At 33.1% G+C, this 18,847-nt stretch overlaps 3 protein-coding genes across 7 annotated transcripts; all 3 read left to right on the top strand.

Annotated features, from left to right (window-relative positions):
• Positions 1-4,388: 4,388 nt before the first annotated feature.
• On the top strand, positions 4,389-7,655 carry LOC130993074 (protein NRT1/ PTR FAMILY 2.13-like). Its single transcript, XM_057917796.1, has 3 exons — positions 4,389-4,861; positions 7,479-7,533; positions 7,650-7,655. Exons 1-3 carry the CDS (start codon positions 4,389-4,391, stop codon positions 7,653-7,655), a joined length of 534 nt encoding a protein of 177 aa, XP_057773779.1.
• Positions 6,855-9,842, top strand: LOC130991735 (F-box/LRR-repeat protein At3g26922-like). Of its 4 annotated transcripts, none has more exons than XM_057916104.1 (5): positions 6,855-7,155; positions 7,479-7,533; positions 7,933-8,945; positions 9,075-9,239; positions 9,395-9,842. In XM_057916104.1, the coding sequence occupies exons 3-5, from the start codon at positions 8,085-8,087 to the stop codon at positions 9,668-9,670; spliced, it is 1,302 nt and encodes a 433-aa protein (XP_057772087.1). In that variant the 5' UTR covers positions 6,855-7,155; positions 7,479-7,533; positions 7,933-8,084; the 3' UTR covers positions 9,671-9,842. The 4 variants fall into 4 exon arrangements, with proteins under 4 accessions (XP_057772087.1, XP_057772086.1, XP_057772085.1 ...); XM_057916102.1 differs by having other exon boundaries at positions 6,867-7,389; XM_057916103.1 differs by having other exon boundaries at positions 6,855-7,533.
• A 3,032-nt stretch (positions 9,843-12,874) lies between these two features.
• On the top strand, positions 12,875-14,946 carry LOC130991731 (F-box/LRR-repeat protein At3g26922-like). Of its 2 annotated transcripts, XM_057916097.1 has the most exons (4): positions 12,875-13,811; positions 13,988-14,044; positions 14,078-14,185; positions 14,421-14,946. In XM_057916097.1, exons 1-4 carry the CDS (start codon positions 12,963-12,965, stop codon positions 14,718-14,720), a joined length of 1,314 nt encoding a protein of 437 aa, XP_057772080.1. In that variant the 5' UTR covers positions 12,875-12,962; the 3' UTR covers positions 14,721-14,946. The 2 variants fall into 2 exon arrangements, with proteins under 2 accessions (XP_057772080.1, XP_057772079.1); XM_057916096.1 differs by having other exon boundaries at positions 13,988-14,185.
• The last annotated feature ends 3,901 nt before the right edge of the window (positions 14,947-18,847 follow it).

Here is an 18,847-nt window from a genome sequence, read left to right as displayed (position 1 = left end):
AAAATGAGTTTTTTTCCTCCATATTTTCCCTCTCTCTCTCTCTCTCTCTTATAATTTTAATTCTTTTCTAAATATCGTCAAATTTAATTTACAAAGAAATATTCAGTATGCATTTTAAATATATATGTCTGTGATAATATCTTTATATAGTATAAAACTCATCAAAAAATAGTTTTAAAATTAATAAGTTATAAAAAGATTTAAAATATTTTATTTTCTCTCTCTTCGTTCAAATTTTACAACTTTTTAATTATGTTTGTGTATGAAAATATTTATTTATTTATTATGACGTCGACGTGTAGTACTCGTAATAATGTATAATGTTAATTTACATTATAAAATTATTTAATAACTAAAATAATCATTAAACTTTACACATAGTTGAAAATTACGGTTTTAAATTCGTGTTTTTATTGAGTAATGTGAATTATTTCTCATCATAGTGGTAAAGGCTTTCTCATAATTTCTCTTAACGAATGTTCAATCCCTCTTTGATGCATTTATGCTTCTTTTCTTCTCTTTTTTTTTATCTTTTTTTTATCAAATAAAAATTGAATTATAGTATTATTTTTTAAACCACACCAAACCACGGTGAATTTATTCTTTTTTAAAAAAAAACCTTCGTTAATTATTCATCTTTTTTTTTTCTAAGGTTTCTTCAGTGATCTCTCAACTAAGGTAATTTTTTTTAAAAAAATTAGTTATATTTTATATTTGTTAAATCACACCAAACTAAACACATTTATGCTTATTTTTTCATGAACTTTTTTTATTTATATATCTTCCATTTCCTAAGTTTTATTGAACGATCTTTCAAGTCTAGAACAAGATAATTTCTTAAAAGGGTTAATAGCCGAAAAATACACGAACTTTTACGAAATTTGCATATTGCACATGAGCTTCAAAAATAGCCCCAGAATACACCACCTTTTAATTTAGTCGTAAATTGCACACGGTGAAAGTTCCGGCAGCACTTAAGTTTGACCGGCGATGACGTGGACAATATTTAACATTACATGGCATTACTCGTGGCTTTTTTTACACGCTGGCAAGCCACGTGGGCAAAACGACGTCGTTTTGATATTTTGAAGAATTAAAAAAAAAAAAAAACCTCACTGCCGCCTCCCTCCTCCTGCTTCTCCGGCGAGGAACGCCTCTCCGACATCAATCGTGACGGGAGCAGCGCCGTTCAACCGCTGCCTCCCCCTTTCCACCTCCCTCCTTCCAGATCTGGAGCTGCCCCCTGCTATTCCGGCGAGGAACGCCTCTCCGACATCAACCGCGATCGGAGCAGCGCCGTTCAACCGTCGATTCGCGGCCTCCTGCCCGTCGATTCCCAGCGGCCTCCTTCTCTCCACACTCCGGCTACAACAACGACTTCTTGCCCCAAATCACTCAACAATCAACAATAATCTTCAGCCCCAAGTTCGAGTAGGACCACCCGGCGGAGGCGGAGACGGCGGGGGCTGCGGGGGTGAAGCAGCAGGTAAGCGGCGGAGGAGACTTCGACGCCGTCCTCACCACCCAGTTCGCGCCGCCTCCACCAACCAAACCAACCGGATTTGCAAGGAAAGACCTCCGACCTCACCTGCTTCAAAATCGATTTTCTATGTCGGAACTCCACAACGACGCCGTCCTCACCACCCAAGTCGGAGGTCGGAGGTCGGATTTTATTTCCACCTGCTTCAAAATCGATTTTCAAATCGATTTCAACCAGCTTCAAAATCGATTTCCACCACCCAACGCCAGCTACAAAATCGATTTCCACCACCCAACGCCAGCTTCAAAATCGAGTTCAAAATCGATTTCCACCACCCAACGACATCTTCAAAATCGATTTCAAGATCAATTTCCAGATTTGCAGATCCAATTTCAAAATCGAATTCCAAATTTGCAGATTTCCAAATAATTAGGTTTTTTTGGGGGGAGGGGGGTGGAGAGGGCGACGCTGATGTTGTGCGGTGGTGCGTCTGGAAAAGGTGGCGGTGGTGCTCGGCATCAACGCCGGTGAATGAAGAACGGGGCGGCATCTGCAGAGAGAGAGAGAGAGAGAGAGAGAGAGCAGAAACGACGTTTTCCTATTTTTTTTTGTTTTTTTTGTTTTTTTTGTTTTTTTTATATTTATTTATTTATACTCACTCAAAACGACGTCGTTTTGAATTCCGGTGAGTCCACGTCTGAAAATTCCGGTGCCACGTCAACACCGATCAAGGTGATGGTCAACGCGTGTGCAATTTGCAACAAAATTAAAAGGTAATGTATTCTGAGGCTATTTTTGAAGGTCATGTGCAATTTGCAAATTCCGTGATAGTTCGTGTATTTTTCGGCTATTAACCCTTCTTAAAAAAATTCAATCATATTTTATATTTATCTTTATATATATAATATGATGTGTTAATAGGTAAAAATGTCGAATCATCTTAATTTATATGTTAAAAATGTCTCATTTTATAACAATGACTAGACTCTTCAAATTGTTGGTAGTTGGTACTTAAAGTTTGAGGATCGAGTCGGTGTGAAATAAACCAAGGCTATGTTTTTATTTGTATTTAAGTACAAATATCTAATTTGTAATATAAATTTGTCTACTATCCGTATTTCATTGATTTTGGTTGACCGAATCTAATTTATTTTTGGATGTGGTTATGTAGATAATTTTATATTATTTATTTCTTAATCATTCCTCTATTTTTTATTATGTAACCATTTTTTTTGTTTCTTGTTACCCTAAAACTCGATAATAGTCAACCTTGTAAAGTTTTTGAAGCTTTCAATTTTTCTGTCGTTGATAATGGAAGAAGAAGGTAATGATTTTCGTTTTTTTTTTTATTCGCCTGTTGTAGGTTTTTATTTTTGTATAGTTTTTGCTTATTGTTTGTTTTATATTGTGATTTTACGTTGTTTTATATATATATATATATATATATATATATATATATATATATATCGGATCACTGACATGATGATAATTGATGATGAAATTATATGAAGCCATTTATGCTGCTCAGAACTACATCCAAAAATTTGAAGAGTTAATATATGTGAAAACTAGAAGAAGTTAATTTATGGAGTCATTTATTTGCTATTTTGTTCTTTTCCTTTTATGTGGATTTGATATGTTTGGAAATTGGAGGTATTGAATACACTTAGCCATTATAAAATATATGCCAAAAATATTTAAAGGGACATTTTAGTCATAAATAGTTTCCATAAAATTTCAAGGGTATTATGGCAGCCATAATTATGGCTCCATATAATTTCCCTTTTAATAATATTCGAAATGCAGAAAGTAAGTAATAAACCTTGAGTCATTTAATAAATGAGGCCTAACTCAAGTGGTAAAGCTGATATACTTAAAGTCTCTTCTTTGTGAGAGGTCTTGGGTTCAATCCCACCTACAAACGGTATAGTTCATTTCTTAAATTCTATTTAATTTTAATATTTTTTTTCCTTCTTATTTTTCTAAATCTGCAATCCCATATCGATTTTATTTAAAATTTTATCAAATGAAAATCTATATTATTTTTGGTGGTCCCCTACTACACTTTATACAAACCTCCTTAACTATTTATCAAAATTCGTGTCATCCAAAGTATATTGCAATTTTTATGAACGGTGGAAATATTAATTTTATTGAAGATATTACCTTGTACAATATTAAATTCTTTAAATTTTGATGCCTACTTCTTAGAAAATAAATAAATTTGTGAATTTGATTAGTCAAAACTCACTTTATCTTGATTTTGCTTCTTTACGAACTCACGGTTATACTTTTTTTATGTGTTTTCAAAATAAATTCTGGAATTTATAAAAAGAAAAAATAATTAAAAAATTAGATTGAGAAAATAATCCAAGAGTCAAATAAATATAGAAAATTAATACAACAAAAGAAATCATTGTTCTTAGGTGATTTTAATGATACTCTAGCACGTACGAACTATTACTACGAGGACTCTTTATTTTGTGATTTTTTGCCTTAAATAAAAATATTGCCTCCTAATTAGTACGAACTATTACTACGAGGACTCTTTGTTTTGTGATTTTTTGTCTTAAATAAAAATATTACCTCCTAATTAGTTAAAAGCACATTTAACCAATTAAGGTTCATCAGAAAATTAAAAAAACAAATACAATAACAAGTTTCCTTATATACTTTTTGTCCATGAAGGATGTTTCTATCATCATCGATTCATCATCATCATCTTATAATTGTTTTTAATAGAAATTAATTGTCCGACAATAATTATGTTTCGTCATCTTTCATTTTATTTTTACTATTAATGTGGGGGTATATATGTATATGTATAAAAAATTCTTATGAATTTCGTAAACCTATATAAGTGCGGCGTTGGTGAACATCGCCGGGCGGGTCGCTCGGGGTCATCTCGATGATCACGGTGGCGCTATGGATCCCCGTGTACGACCGGGTGGTGGTGCCGTCCGTGAGGAAGGTCACCAAGGTGGAAGGTGGCATCACCTTGCTCCAGAGGATGGGGATCGGGCTGGTGTTCTCCATCCTCTCGATGGTAGTGTCCGGCCTGGTCGAGCGGATGAGAAGGGCCTCTGCCCTAGCTCACGCTGGACCAGTCGGGACCACTACCCTAACGGTCTTCTGGCTGGCCCCGCAGCTGATGCTGATGGGGTTCGCCGAGGCATTCAATATCATTGGACAGATTGAGTTTTATAATAAAGAATTCCCGGAAAATATGACTAGTTTGGCAAACTCGTTGTTCTCGTGCACAATGGCGGGGGCGAGCTATATAAGTGCGGCGTTGGTGAACATCGTGCACCACACAACTGCCAAGCGCGCCCATCCCGATTGGTTGACCAAAGATATTAACCAGGGAAGGCTCGAGAACTTGTATGTCATGACTATTCTACCCTTCTCTTTCTCTCCTCTCTCTTTCTCATCTCCCTCTCTCTCCAGCGGCTGCGCGGCAGCGGCGCCAAGCTTGGAGAATTCGTCGGAGCTCTCGCGGCTTGGGCAGAATTCGTCGGAGTAGAGGATGAGGCGGCGGCGGTGGAGGAGATCCGGTCCTCTGAAATCGGCGGTGTGGAGGAGGGACTGGTCAGGTGGCGGAGGATGAGGCGGCGGCGGTGGATCTGATCTGATCGTTGCGCCGCCTCCTCCATCGACAGATCTGATCTCTACCTCATTCGATTTCAGCCATCGACAGATCTGATCTGATTTGTATTTATGCTGCACGTATGGTACTTATGGCACTAATAAGTGCACACTTCCCCTAGGGTTTAGATATTCCATTTAGGGTTTATATTATCCATTTGGGGTTTAGATGTTCCATTTAGGGTTTAGATTATCCATTTGTGTTTTATGCTTCATTTTGGCTACTTCAAAATTTTACTCATTAAATATCCTTATATATTCAATAATTTCCTTATACATTATTTAATTCTATTGGTTAACAGAACTTAACACTGTAAAATTTCAATCTCTAAACTAATCGTGCACTCTTATATAAAGAAAAATGTTATATTGTGGACACAAATTTTAATAAAATTTGAGTGAAATTTTTAGTGGATTTAAAATTTCACTTTTAATATGAGTAGAGTTGTATGAATCTTATTACTATAAACATAAGTGACAAATTTTTTATGGTCGAACTAAAAGGAAAATTATAGTAATTTTTTTTGGACAAAGAAAGTAAATGCAAAAATGAACCACAATTAAATATTAATTTCGCCTCAATTCAAAAGGTTATAATGTTAAGATTTCTCACTTGAAGTGTCTTATTTCTTTTGAATACGATAATTTAGTTGTAGGTTAATTAAATTATTAAGTGATATTGTGTAAAGTTAAAAAAAAATGGAAGAAAAACAAAACAGTTGAAATGAGACGGAATTAGCTATTTATAATAAAATAAGAGAGAAAAATTACTTTTTTTAGGATAGGAGAGATAAATAATTTTTTTTAAATAAGAAAAAATATAATTATATATGATCACAATAGCATATCATGTAAATAATGACTTATACAAGATTGTTTATTACTCTCTTCATCCACAAAAATAATTTAGTTTTACAATGTCCACAAAAATTAATCTTTTTTTATTTTTGAAAACTTTATATCACATGATGAACTCTTATCTTATCTCTACTAAAAATATAATTAATTATTATTATGTCATGAACTTGGGTAATTCCGAGATTAAAGGAGAGGAAAGGGAAGTTGGGGAAGCTGTGATGTCGAGGAGAGAGACGGCGGCGGCGACAAAGGTTGGGAAGTCGGAGAAGAGTGAGAAGAAGAAAGGGGAAGAAACGAGTTTGACTATGCAAGGAAGAGGGACTAGTTCGTGTGAGGAAGATTTGACTGAAAAGGAGAACATCAAAAGTGGCTAAGACTATTTTTATCAATAACCTTCATCAACCCAACTTTTTAATAAAAAAATATTTCTCTCTCTTCCACATATACAACCTATAATTCAATCCAATTTTATAACTTTTTTACTTTATCAATAACCCACACCAACCTAAATATAATTTATTCTTTTATTATTTTTTATTATACTTTTTGATGACAAAATGCCAAATGGCATAACCTCATTTGACAAATGAGATTATCAAATAAGTCGGTCATTGCCCAAAACTTATGACCGGTTATGGGGTTTAGAATATTTTATTATTACTTTTGCAATCATTCATTTTGTTTTATTTGATGACCCGTCGGTGAGGTCATTAGTAAATGTAGTCTAAGAGAGCAATGGTCCAAATGCAAGATCTGGTGACATGTGGCAGTGGCACACTTGTTACCATTTATTCTTATTTGATTTTCAGTACTTATATTTTTGCATTTAGCAACTTTAGTCCAAAGTGTACTAGCATGAAATGAAAAACCTAAGCAATGAAATTATCTTTTCTCTCTTTCGCCTCCTCCCAAATTCTATCTTACTTCTCTGTTCTCTCGATCTTTTATCCAAAATTCCTTCAAATCACATTATAATTTTCAGAAAATTACAAGTAATAGCCTAGATCTATTACATACTTACTTAAGTGAAACTATATATATATTCGATCGTAATAAATTCAACTATTTAAACAAAAATTCATCTTGTTCTTTGCTATGTCTTTTTTGGGGAGGAATATGGCACACAGAGAGAGAGAGAAAAAATAAGACTTTTGTACTTGCTGGTGGAGGAGGTGAGAACAATTGTTTTCTTTTCAAGAATCTACTTTTGGGATCGTCTGCATTTTTACCGCTTGTGGGTTTTCAGGCGTATCAAAGACTTTAATTTCTTGCTGCTTTTTCTGAAAAATTTAACTTCCCCTATACGCAATTCTCTTCGTTCCAGTCAGATCAGACTATCTTTACTCATGGCAACACCAAATATCCCAAAGATTACTGAGGAGCTTTGGGTGTCAGAAATTACTTCTGTAAAATCCCATGCTTGTTTGCTGCTATCTCTCATTATCTCAATACGTTACTCTCTAATTTTACTCTGAAACTCTTATGCTGGTTACAGAGAAATGGAATTGAATTCATCAATGCCTTCCTCGAGCCTTATTGATCAACAAGTGGTAAGTGTGCCAAACTCTGTTTTCTTATAATTATTTTTGCTTATTTAGTTTATCAATTTATTGATAGTGTATTTCGGTATATGTATTTGTTTTTGTATTGGAATTTTGTTGTTCAGTTTTGACATTTTTAAGCGTAATGACTTGCTTTGTGAGAAATAGAAGGAAATTGTTTAAAAAAAGTTAATCCATCGGCAGCTGATAGTTGTGACATTTTCTGGAGGAATGTGTTAATAGTATTATTTAGTCCTAAATTTGAAAGAGTGTGCATCTTCTGTCTTAATTGTATTGCACTACTTGCCTTCTTTTCTGGTAGTTATGGGATAAATATATGTGCACTTGGATCTTCTAATTTTGTTATTTGACTGATTATCTCTCCAAATGATTTCGTGCTAATTCTAGGGTAAGTTGTAAGTCGCTTCTGGTCATCACTCATCAGCCACGGCCAACACTCGATCTCGTTGTTGTGGGCTGCTATCTCTCAACACATTACTTTCCTACTTGAAATTACATCTTAGAAAGTTGGTCTTTTTGAGTGCACAGTTAAAGTAGTAATGGATTTGTGGCAGTCTTATGGTCACTGTGATCGACTAAGTGCGTTTCCCGACTCCTTAATCCTTATGATTCTTTCACTGTTGGAGACGCGGTATGTTGTTAGGACAACACTACTGTCCAAACGTTGGAGAGATCTTTGGACCACTGTGCCCCGCTTGAAATTTGTACGTGATAATCAACATTTTATTTGTGGTGTTCTTGCAAATTGGAGAGGTGCAAAGATCGTGAGCTTCTACATTTCTTTGATTATTTATTCGGCTCGTGCAAGTGATCTTGATTCGTGGCTGCTTTTTGCGGTCGAAAAACAAGTAGAAGAGCTATACGTAGATTTTGGGACCAATGTCCGTTACCGACCACCTCAGCGTTTGTATTCATGCTCATCCATTACAGAATTACACCTTGCTTGTTCTTTGTTGGAGATTGAGGGGAGTGTGCAGTGGAATCGTCTCAAGAGTTTATTTATTGAAGTTCCGAATTCCTCGTGTGCTGATGCCATGAACAAAATTCTCTTGGGTGCCCCTCACTTGGAAAAGATGATATTGTCTATTGGTAAAATTACTGAAAACTTCAGTATCCGATCTACTAGTTTGAAGAAGCTCATAATCCACAACCGCCATTGGCGGGTTGATGTTGACATAATGGCATTGCTGAGAATTTGGGCCCCTAATCTCTTAACTCTACGAATTTGGAGAGCAAATGTTGTTAATGGTGGTAGTTGTTTGTTTAATGTTCCATCTTTGACTAGAGCTTCTTTTAGTCGATTTTGTGAGGTGTATGATCCCCCTCTTGAAACGTTTTATTACCTCCTCCGAAGCATCTGCCATGTTAAGAAGCTCAAATTATCGGCTTTGATCCTTAAGGTTTGATTTCTTATTCCCATTATTGGCTTATGATATGATTAATACAATTAAAAAGTTGAACTGGACTAGTTAGTGCAATTTAACTTTCGTGCTCTGCTTTTGTTATTAATTTGCATGTTGTACCTGCAGTTGCTTCTCGCCTCGAAGAAGAAAGATATGGTTGTTCAATTTCCGAATGCTGAGTATCTAAGACACCAGGGCATGGATGCACGTGGTCATCTTGATCTTCTAGAGCTTCTTGATCTTCTTGAGATGTTTCCTAAGCTGAAGATGTTATTTATTTTTCAATTCCGGGTTAGTTTCTCTTTTATTCACTTATATGGTATATTTATCATGCACTTGAAGCTCTTTCTACTTAGCTGCTTCTCTTGCTTTAATTCAATTTTGGGGGTTGGGGGTTTTTGGATTAATAACATCTTCGTGAGTAATTAAATTCATTTCTTTCATAGCTTTTGCAGGATTTTAATCCCATTGTTGAGACGACATTCCCCCGTCCCTCGCTGCTCCATCTAAATACAATTGTGATTATTTGGTCCGCAAAAGACCCCTCAATAATTCCATTTATTGAAATTCTCTTGCAAAATGCTCCCTTTCTTCACACGCTCGTGCTTCGTCTTATAAAGTCTGAAGATGATCGTCGCTCCTTTTTAATGGTAGAAGAGAAGGTGCGAAGCATGCCAAGATCCTCCCCAGCTGCTGAGGTTGTTGTGGTTGAGCTCAATTAATCAAAGAGGTTATTAGAAAGGAAGTCACATTTGTTCTTATGTAGTTGTTTATTTTATGTACTTGTTTCTTGTTTGCTTTATTGTGTATGCTATGGCATGTTTTTAAGTAGCAACATAATTAACTATTTTGACGCAATTTGCTATAAATTAGTTTTCAGTTTATCTTTACTTCGTTATGTTGATTTGTGCATAAATGAGCAGCCCACACTTTAGCTCGTCTAGCAAAAGCTATTAATGATAGTATTGCGTGGTATAAGAATTAGCCCTCCTTCTCCTAGCTCTTTGACATTGAAAACTCTAATTCTAGTTAATTATTCTGGTTTAATTTGTTTCCAGATATAAACATAAAATGTATCGACATATATAAGGTTTATATAAGATCAAACAAATCTATTACTCCCTCCGTCCCACTCCAATAGACTCATTTGAGTCTATTGGGCACGGAGATTAAGAAAACTTACTAAAACTCCAATAGACTCATTTTTTTTTGACACAGAGATTAAGAAAACTTACTTTTTAGTAGGAAAGTGGTGTGGTTCACACCAATTAAGTACAACTTTTTTATCCAAAAAAGAAAGTGAGCTTATTGAAGTGAGACATTCCAAAAAGGAAAATGAGCTTATTGGAATGGGACGGAGGGAGTATATAAAAGATGAGTTTTTTTCCTCCATTTTTTCCCTTTCTTTTTCTCTCTTCTTCCACAAAATTTTTCACTATTTTTTTCTTTTTCCTTTTTTATATTGAATAGTTATTTTCTAAACGTCATCAAATTTGATCATGAAAAAATAATCAATATGCAGTATAGTATAAAAATCATCAAAAATAAATTTAGAATGAATAAGTTATGAAAGATTTTAAATATTTTATTTGCTTTCTCTTTATTAAAAATTTATAACTTTTTATTTATATTTGTGTATAAAATTACTATTTATTATGATGAATAATATATGCATAATGTAAATTTTTATTATTGAATAATTTTTAAATTTATTTAATACCTATAATTATCATTACACTTTTTATAAATTGAAAATTTACATTTTTAAATTCAAGATTTTATTAAGTAATTGATGTGAATTATTATATTTTATTAAAAGATAATATTTTGATTTTTTTTTATTATTTATTTAAATTTATCGTTAAATTTTGACGTCCGTCGTGCATCGCACTAATGGGCGTATACTAGTTGTATTTTAAAATACAGATATGAGTAACTTCTAAACTCGAGAGATTGGGACCCAAATTCTAAGAATATCCTTATTTACAAAAGAAACGTGAGGATTAACGAGTCCGGTGACTCATTGAGTCGATTTCAACATGAACGAGTCTGCGTGATGCATGGAGTCGATTTCAACATGAGTCGATTGGAATACTAGTGAACCGAAAAAGGTAACTTTAACATGATCTCACATAAATTTTTTTGGTCAATTTCATCGTAATAAAGTATACAAGTTTCGTTTTATTCGAAACATGAAAAAATGTTGCTTCTTTTCCGTTATCCCATAATATAGTATGTACTATTATGTACCACTGTTATTATGTTATAATTTTTAATTATTTTTTTATTTAATTTAAATTTATTATGCTTTAAAATAATATAAAAATAATTATCAAGGGTTCACTCGTCTACTTAGGGTTTATAATTATTTTTTTATATTTATTTAAATTAATAATAGATTATTTGGGTTCATTAATTCAAAGTTAGAGTATATAATTTTGTAAATTTCAATTTTTTAGTGATAAGTATTTATTAGAGTTTATAATATAATAATAAAATTTATTTTTACAAAAAATAATTATAAAATGAAAAAATTAAAAATGATACATACTATAGTATGGGACAGATGATCTCATCTGATTTAACAAGAGAAATTAAATGTTGCGAGGAAATGGAATGGGAGAGAAATGCGCTTGGGAAGTGTAGAGAAAATGCGTTGATATTGTCATATTGTGTGCCTACAAGTGAGAAAATGCGACTAATTTAGACGGTATTTGGGTGAGTTTATAAATTCTTTCAAACCGTTTGATAAAATAAATTTTAAAAAATTTATAAATTATAAAAATAAGTTTCCAAAAAATAATTTTTTTTTATATAAATTATAGTATTAAAGGACCTTTGACATTAGACATTAACCTCTTACCACTTGGCCAACACACGCACACAAAAATAAGTTACTCTATTCTAATTTATTTTCTTATTAACCGATAAGCAACACCCATTTTACAAAAATAAATTAATTAGTATAATTTTTTATTTTCATCACTATCATTTTAATTTCATTTTTCTTTGATTTTGTCGCTGTAATTAAAATTTTTATCTATAGCTTATAAATTCAATTATTTTAATTCAATAAATTATAAAAATTATTTATAAATTTTAAGGGGTTATAAACTCTTTAAAATAAATTTAAGCCAAATACCCTATCAACAAAATGAAAGATAGATAAATTCGCTTGAAATAAGTTGGTAGGAGTTGGGAATTCAATGAAGTCGATGAGAAAATCTTTGTGAAATTAAATTCAATCAAATTTGTACCTGAAATGCCTTAAAAAAATTACACCTAAAAAATTAACTGCAAATCTGAATTATTCCCATGTGTGTACCCAAACAATTAGTTAAATAATGAAATGAATATATAATGTAGTTGTTTAAGAAAGTTGATAATTTTGATAGATAATTTTGAATAATTGGATAGTTTTTAGTATATATTACCACCAAAAGTAACTTCTACATACTTCCACATTAAAATTTGAAGACATCAATTTCGTCATATTATATATATATATATATAGAAAAATCAATTAAATAAAAAAAATCATTTAAATAACATATTTTAAAGAAAAGAAAATACAAATATTGATGTTTGATATAGTATATATTAAATTAAATATTTTATTATTAATTAAATTATGTAAATATAAAAAAAATCAAAACAATAAAATAGTAGAAAGATAATATGAAAAAAAAAAGTAAAACCTTCACAATTAAATCCAATAGAAATTAATAGGTATGAATTTGAGCGGTATAAATCCATAGTTCCAACCACCGAGACAGATTCATTTAGAGAAAAAGATGCTTTTGAATTTCTGAAAACGTAGATTTTTGAAGAAGAAAAATCCAGTTATACACGTAATAAATAATGAAATAATTAAATAATTTATTTTCTGAAAACGGACTTTTGTTAGCCAATGCAGTACTATAAATTGAATTCTTTTTCTCCCCTTTCAGAAAACCCTAGCTCCTCCCCCAATTATCTTCTTAACTTCTTCTCCTTTTCTCTTTCCTTCTCACAATGGCTTCCTCGCACTTTCCTCGGATTCCCGACAGCTACGATCGACTCAGTGAGTTACCCGATTCCTTAATACTTTCGATTCTTTCGTTGTTGCCGTCGACGAGAGATGTTGTTAGGACAACCATTCTGTCGAAACGCTGGAAAGATCTGTGGACCACCGTCCCCTGCCTTGTGTTCAGAAACGAAAATCCAGAGTTTATTTGTGGGGTTGTTGCACAATGGCGAGGTGCCAAGCTCCTGAGGTTTCATCTCCGCTGTTGGGATTCTTTATCTACTAGTAGCGACGTTGAATCGTGGCTGCTTTTTGCGGTGGAGAAACAAGTGGAAGAGCTAACTTTATATACCAATTATATCCCATACTACCGACCTCAGAGTTTGTATTCATGCTCCTCCATTACAACACTACACCTTCAATATTGTTCCTTGGAAATCGAGGGGAGCGTGCAGTTGAATCAACTCGAGACTTTATCAATTCTTGCTCCGTTTCCCTCGTGGGCTGACGGCATAAACAAAATTCTCTTGGGCGCCCCTCGCTTGGAAAATATGAGTTTGAGTTCCGTTGAAATTGATGGAAACTTCAATATCACATCTCGCAGTTTGGAGACGCTCATAATCCGCTATGCTAAAATAAAGGGAGTGATCACGATTTCGGCTCCTAATCTTTTGACTTTACGAATTCACGTATACACTTATAATGGTGCTAGTTTTCTGTGCAATGTCCCTTCTTTGACTGAAGCTTGTTTCGAGAAATATTATGGTGCGGATGATCGGCATTTTGATCCTTTTTATCAACTTTTGAGAAGCGTCTGCCATGTCAAGAAGGTCACATTAACGTTGTTGAACATTAAGGTTTGATTTCTTGTTCGCATTAATATAATGAAAGAGTCGAATTGGACAAATTATGCATATTCATGTCTTTATATATAAATTCCGCTTCTCTTTTCATAGTACTATTTCATTTTCTATGCACTAGCTAGCTTAGTAACATGAATTGGTGATCTCCTCATGTTGTATTGTATCTGCAGTTGCTTCTCTCCCTGAAGAAGAAGAAAGATATGGTTGTTCTGTTTCCAAATGCTGAGGTTCTAAAACACACAAGCTTAACAAATGCTGAGGTTCTAAAACACACAAGCTTAAGCAATCATGTTGGTCTTCTTGATGTCCTTGATCTTCTTGAGTTGTTCCCAAAGTTGAAGATGTTAAGTTTTCATCGACTACAACAGGTTTCTCTTTTATTCACTTTTAAGAATAAAGTCATATCCTAAAAGGAAAATTAATACACTCTGTGTCGACGTGGAATAAGCCAATATTATGTTTACCATATTAATTTCTCTTTTTTCTTTTTTTGAGGTAAACCATAATACTATTAATTTCTAAGCTTCCTCTTTTGCTTTTCTTAGTCATTTTATTCAGTTTGGCTTGACATCTTTTTTAGTACTAAATTAATTTCCTTTATAGGGGTTGAAGGATTTTAATACCATCAATGCTGAGACGGCATTCCCCATCTCCTCACTGATTCATCTAAAGAGAGTTGATATGACTTGGGATGCAGACGACCCCTCAATTATTCCATTTATAGAGATTCTCCTGGAAAACGCACCCTCTCTCGACGAGATGGTGTTTCGTCTTAGAAAGTGTAGAGATGCTCGTAAGGTGTTGTTGATGGTAGAAGAGAAGGTGCGAGGAATGCCAAGATCCTCCCCAACTGCAAAGGTTATTATATTGGAAAAATTATCTATTAATCAAACGAGGCTTTAAGGATGTGAGGTTATGTTGATTTGATATACGTGTTGTGTTACTCACTTTGCTTCTTTACTTTATTTGACTAGCTCTCTCTATTTCGTTTGGAATTTCGCATTATTAATTGTTTTTATTGTGTACGTACGTATGTTATATATGTTTTTATGCAGCATCCCAGCTGCTGTTCATAGCATAATTTATTTGCTATTGACTCAATTTACCATATAGTTCTTTTTAATTTGTATTAACTTCATTGTGTTTGATATGTATATATATATGTATGGTATCTTCACTTCTAGTTAAGCCTTGTCATGTGCTCATAAATTAGGTTTACTCTAGACCTCATTGTTCACATACAGAAGTTCGCACTGAATACTTTTGTCAATAAGTAAAAAAAAAATCCATTGAATTGAATGATTTTAGTTATCGTGCAAGAATAAAATGTTATCAAGATATAATTAGTAAAAAGTTATATAGATTCAACTAGATAATCCACTCAAAAGAATTTAGTAGAATGATATTTATCCACTAATACACACAAATGACTAAATGGGAGTGAATTTCATAGAATGATATTTGTCCACCAATGCACCATTTCACACGAGATTTGTAAAAAAAAAATAGTTTGAAAAATGGAAGAATGGACATCTATCTATATCTATATCTATACTATATTAAAACAGCAGTTTTCAATTAGAAATTGATTTCAAATCAATTTGAAATTGATTTCAATGGCAATTTTGAAAATACTTTTAATATGAAGGTTATAAATATATTATTCACGTCCCATTCATTTCACACGTTCACTAATTAAACCAAATCTATTATCTATTAATTAATTAGACAAAAAACCATTAAAATGAATTTATACAATCCCACGTTCACTAATTAAACCAAATCTATTATCTATTAATTAATTAGACAAAAAACCATTCAAATGAATTTATACAATCCACGGTCAACTGAACAAATAAACTACTAATATGTTGTTATAAAATAAAATTAAATAAAAAGTAGTTATAATAAAATTAAAAGTTTATGTTTAAACTATAATTTTCTTTTTATTTTTCATCTCTTTAACTTATTATTTGTTGTTTTATTTCTTACCAAAATTGTGAAATTCGATTAATTATAAAATATTTAATATGCATATCAAATTAAAGATCACGATAAGAGTTTTAATTTGATATGTTTTATGTAAATATTTGATTTAAAATGTAAAAATTAAATTTGTTTAAATATTAAAATTTTATAATTTTCTCTCGCATTTCTCATCTTTTTGAGAAAAAAAATATATTTTTAATTTTTTTATTAGTATTTTTTTAAACTTTTTTTGCTTTCATAATATCAAATTTTATAATTGTAAATTCTTATTATTTTTAAATTTTTTAATATTCAATTCAAATATATTTAGTTAAAATTAAATTTTATTATATTTATGAGTATGATAATTAAATTAGTATTAATTTTTATATAAATATAAAAAATAAAAAATATTTTCCCGTGCATTGCACGGGATGCAAATGCTAGTTATATTAAAAAGGGAGTTTTCAATTTTAAATTAATTTCAAAATTGAGTGGCAAATTTGTGATTATAATAAAATTAATGGTTTATTTATAAGTTATACATCTTTTTTTTCTTTAACTTCTTATTTTTCTATTTTATTTCTTTTCTAAAATTGTGAAATTCGACTAATTATAAAATATTTGATATGCATATCAAATTAAAGATTATCACGAATTTCATAATTTTTAGGAAAAAAATAAAATAGAAAAATAAGAAATTAAAGAAAAAGAAAATAAAAAATATATATATTATAAATAAATCTTAATTTTTACTATAATCACAAATTTGCCACTCAATTATGAAATTGATTTTCAATTGAATGTTGACTTTTCAATATATTATAGATAAGATCAAACCAAGTCAAGAGACTAGAAGCCCAAATTCTATGGGCATGTTAGGTTCACCTAATAAAAGCCCATGATTTACTGAAGCTCGTGTTCGGTTGATAGTATCAGATCCATAACTTAATTCAAGATATTATTCATGATGATTAGTCTCCAGTTTTTTAGTAGGAGCCTCGCCCCTTCGATTAATTTAATCATTCTCGTTGGTTACTGTTTTGCCCTTCACTTTTTTGGTATAAATTAGTGCAATGTATGAAATAATTGTACATTTGTGAATGTTTTATTTGCATTATGATCTGAGTATTTACTACTCATTATTAGGCTTTGAATAAATTGCATTTCTTTCTAAAATATAAATTCATGCGTGTTGATTAAATTATGTATATGACATTTTGGAGGATATTTTATTAATTGTGTGATAGAGTTGTGATAATACGAAACTCTAATTGCTTTTTACTTGAACTGTTAAGAGCATCCGCATTGGGGTTACATGATAGCCTACTTTATAAGGGGAGACCACATGGTGTAAAGATGCTGCAGTGGGGTTACATGATAGCTTACATGATAGTTTTAGTTTTGATTTTTATGCTTTTTACTTAAATTTAATTGCTCAAATTTAAATAACACATTTTACTAATAATTAAAATTTCATTAAAATAAAAAACCAAAAAATTACATTAAAAAATTAAAAACATAATTTAAATTACATAAATTAAAATCCTAGTCTAGATAAGTCCACGACGCTTGAGCATTTCTTGAACCATGTGCTCGTGGGCCATCATTTGTGCATCGCTCATATGCGTCGTATCCAGACTGAGGAGTTGCATATCGGGCTCCCTCTCCTTGAGCTCGTTCTTTTTGGCATACTCGGCGGTGATTTTTTTCAAGTTATGGTCGGACCGCTCCAATGCCTCTTTGTACTCCGATGATTGCTCGGAGCTTGACGCCTTCCCCTTCCCCTTCACTTTCACCGCCTTCGCCGCCTTGTTCCCAATCGACCGGGCAGACGAGATCTCCTCGCCCGACGCCGAGCTGGTGAAGGCGCCCTCCTCTGTCGTCTTTGGCCTCTTGGAGGAATGCACGTCTCCCTCGAGGTACATCGACTTGAACTTGTGATTGTTCCGGAGAATTTTCCACTTATTCCAGTAGTTGAAGGAGGCGTTATTTGCGCTCCGACTTTTGAAAAGAGTTTGGGCCTTGTCCTAGAGCATATCGTCAGAATGGCCGGACGACCACCGGCTGCGCGCCTCCACCCAAATACTCTCCCACAGCCGCACCTCTTGGGCCACTCGGGTCCAGTGCCCTTGAATCTGGCGGTGCTTGAGGTTGGCGCCGATGATGGGGTTGACACGGGCGACGATCCTCTTCCAGTAATCGTACCCCTTTTGATTTGTCCCACGGATGGCGTCGTTTGTCTCCTCCATCCAAATTTGGACGATGATGTCCGTCTCCTCAGGGGTGTAGGTATGACGGACAGTCTTTCCTCCGTCATCCTCCGCCCACTCCTCCTCCGCCACCGACGCCTGCCTGTCTTGCCGGATCTTGTGGGCGACTTCTTTCATCCAGCTACCTTTCTTCGGTTTGGCGGCACTATGGGCTGCCGAAGGCATCTCCTCGCCGGATGGAGATGATATTCGTCGGATAGATCGGGACACCAATTTAGGTCATAGTAAGCTGGGTTGTGTGGATCCATGGAAGGTGTAGAGAGATGATGAAAAAAGAAGTGAGGAAGATGAAGAAAATGGTGGAAGAAAGAAAGTGAGGAAGAAGAAGAAGAAAAAGAGAATAAAAAGAAGAGGAAAAATAAAAATAAAAAAATCGATCAACAAAACACGCAAAACGAGGCAGTCAAATTCAATTTCTCATTTTTTTTAAATGGCGCGTGTTTTACACGCGCCAAGATTAACGGTCGAAAAGGGCTACACGATAGAACATATAGCCCTCGTGTAACAATGGGCTGCATCGGTTACACGATAGCAGCCTTACACGAGTAAGCCGCTATCGTGTAACCGATGCGGATGCTCTAAACAAATTCTCATTCCATAATAGGAAATAAATAAGATAAAAAAAAATATTGTAGTAATAATTTGTAACAACAATTTTAAACTAACATATATATATATGCTCTTTTTTAAAACAGATGTTTTAGGGGTGTATTAGTAAATTTGCAAACCAAACATGTGTTCAATTATATAAGCGTTAACCATCCAACCAAACATCTTTTTTTGGCCAAG

Source organism: Salvia miltiorrhiza, chromosome 7 (genome assembly GCF_028751815.1).
Source record: "Salvia miltiorrhiza cultivar Shanhuang (shh) chromosome 7, IMPLAD_Smil_shh, whole genome shotgun sequence".
NCBI classification, from domain to species: domain Eukaryota; kingdom Viridiplantae; phylum Streptophyta; class Magnoliopsida; order Lamiales; family Lamiaceae; genus Salvia; species Salvia miltiorrhiza.
The sequence above is the reverse complement of the archived record's forward strand: the minus strand, read 5'-3'. Positions and strand labels throughout refer to the sequence as shown.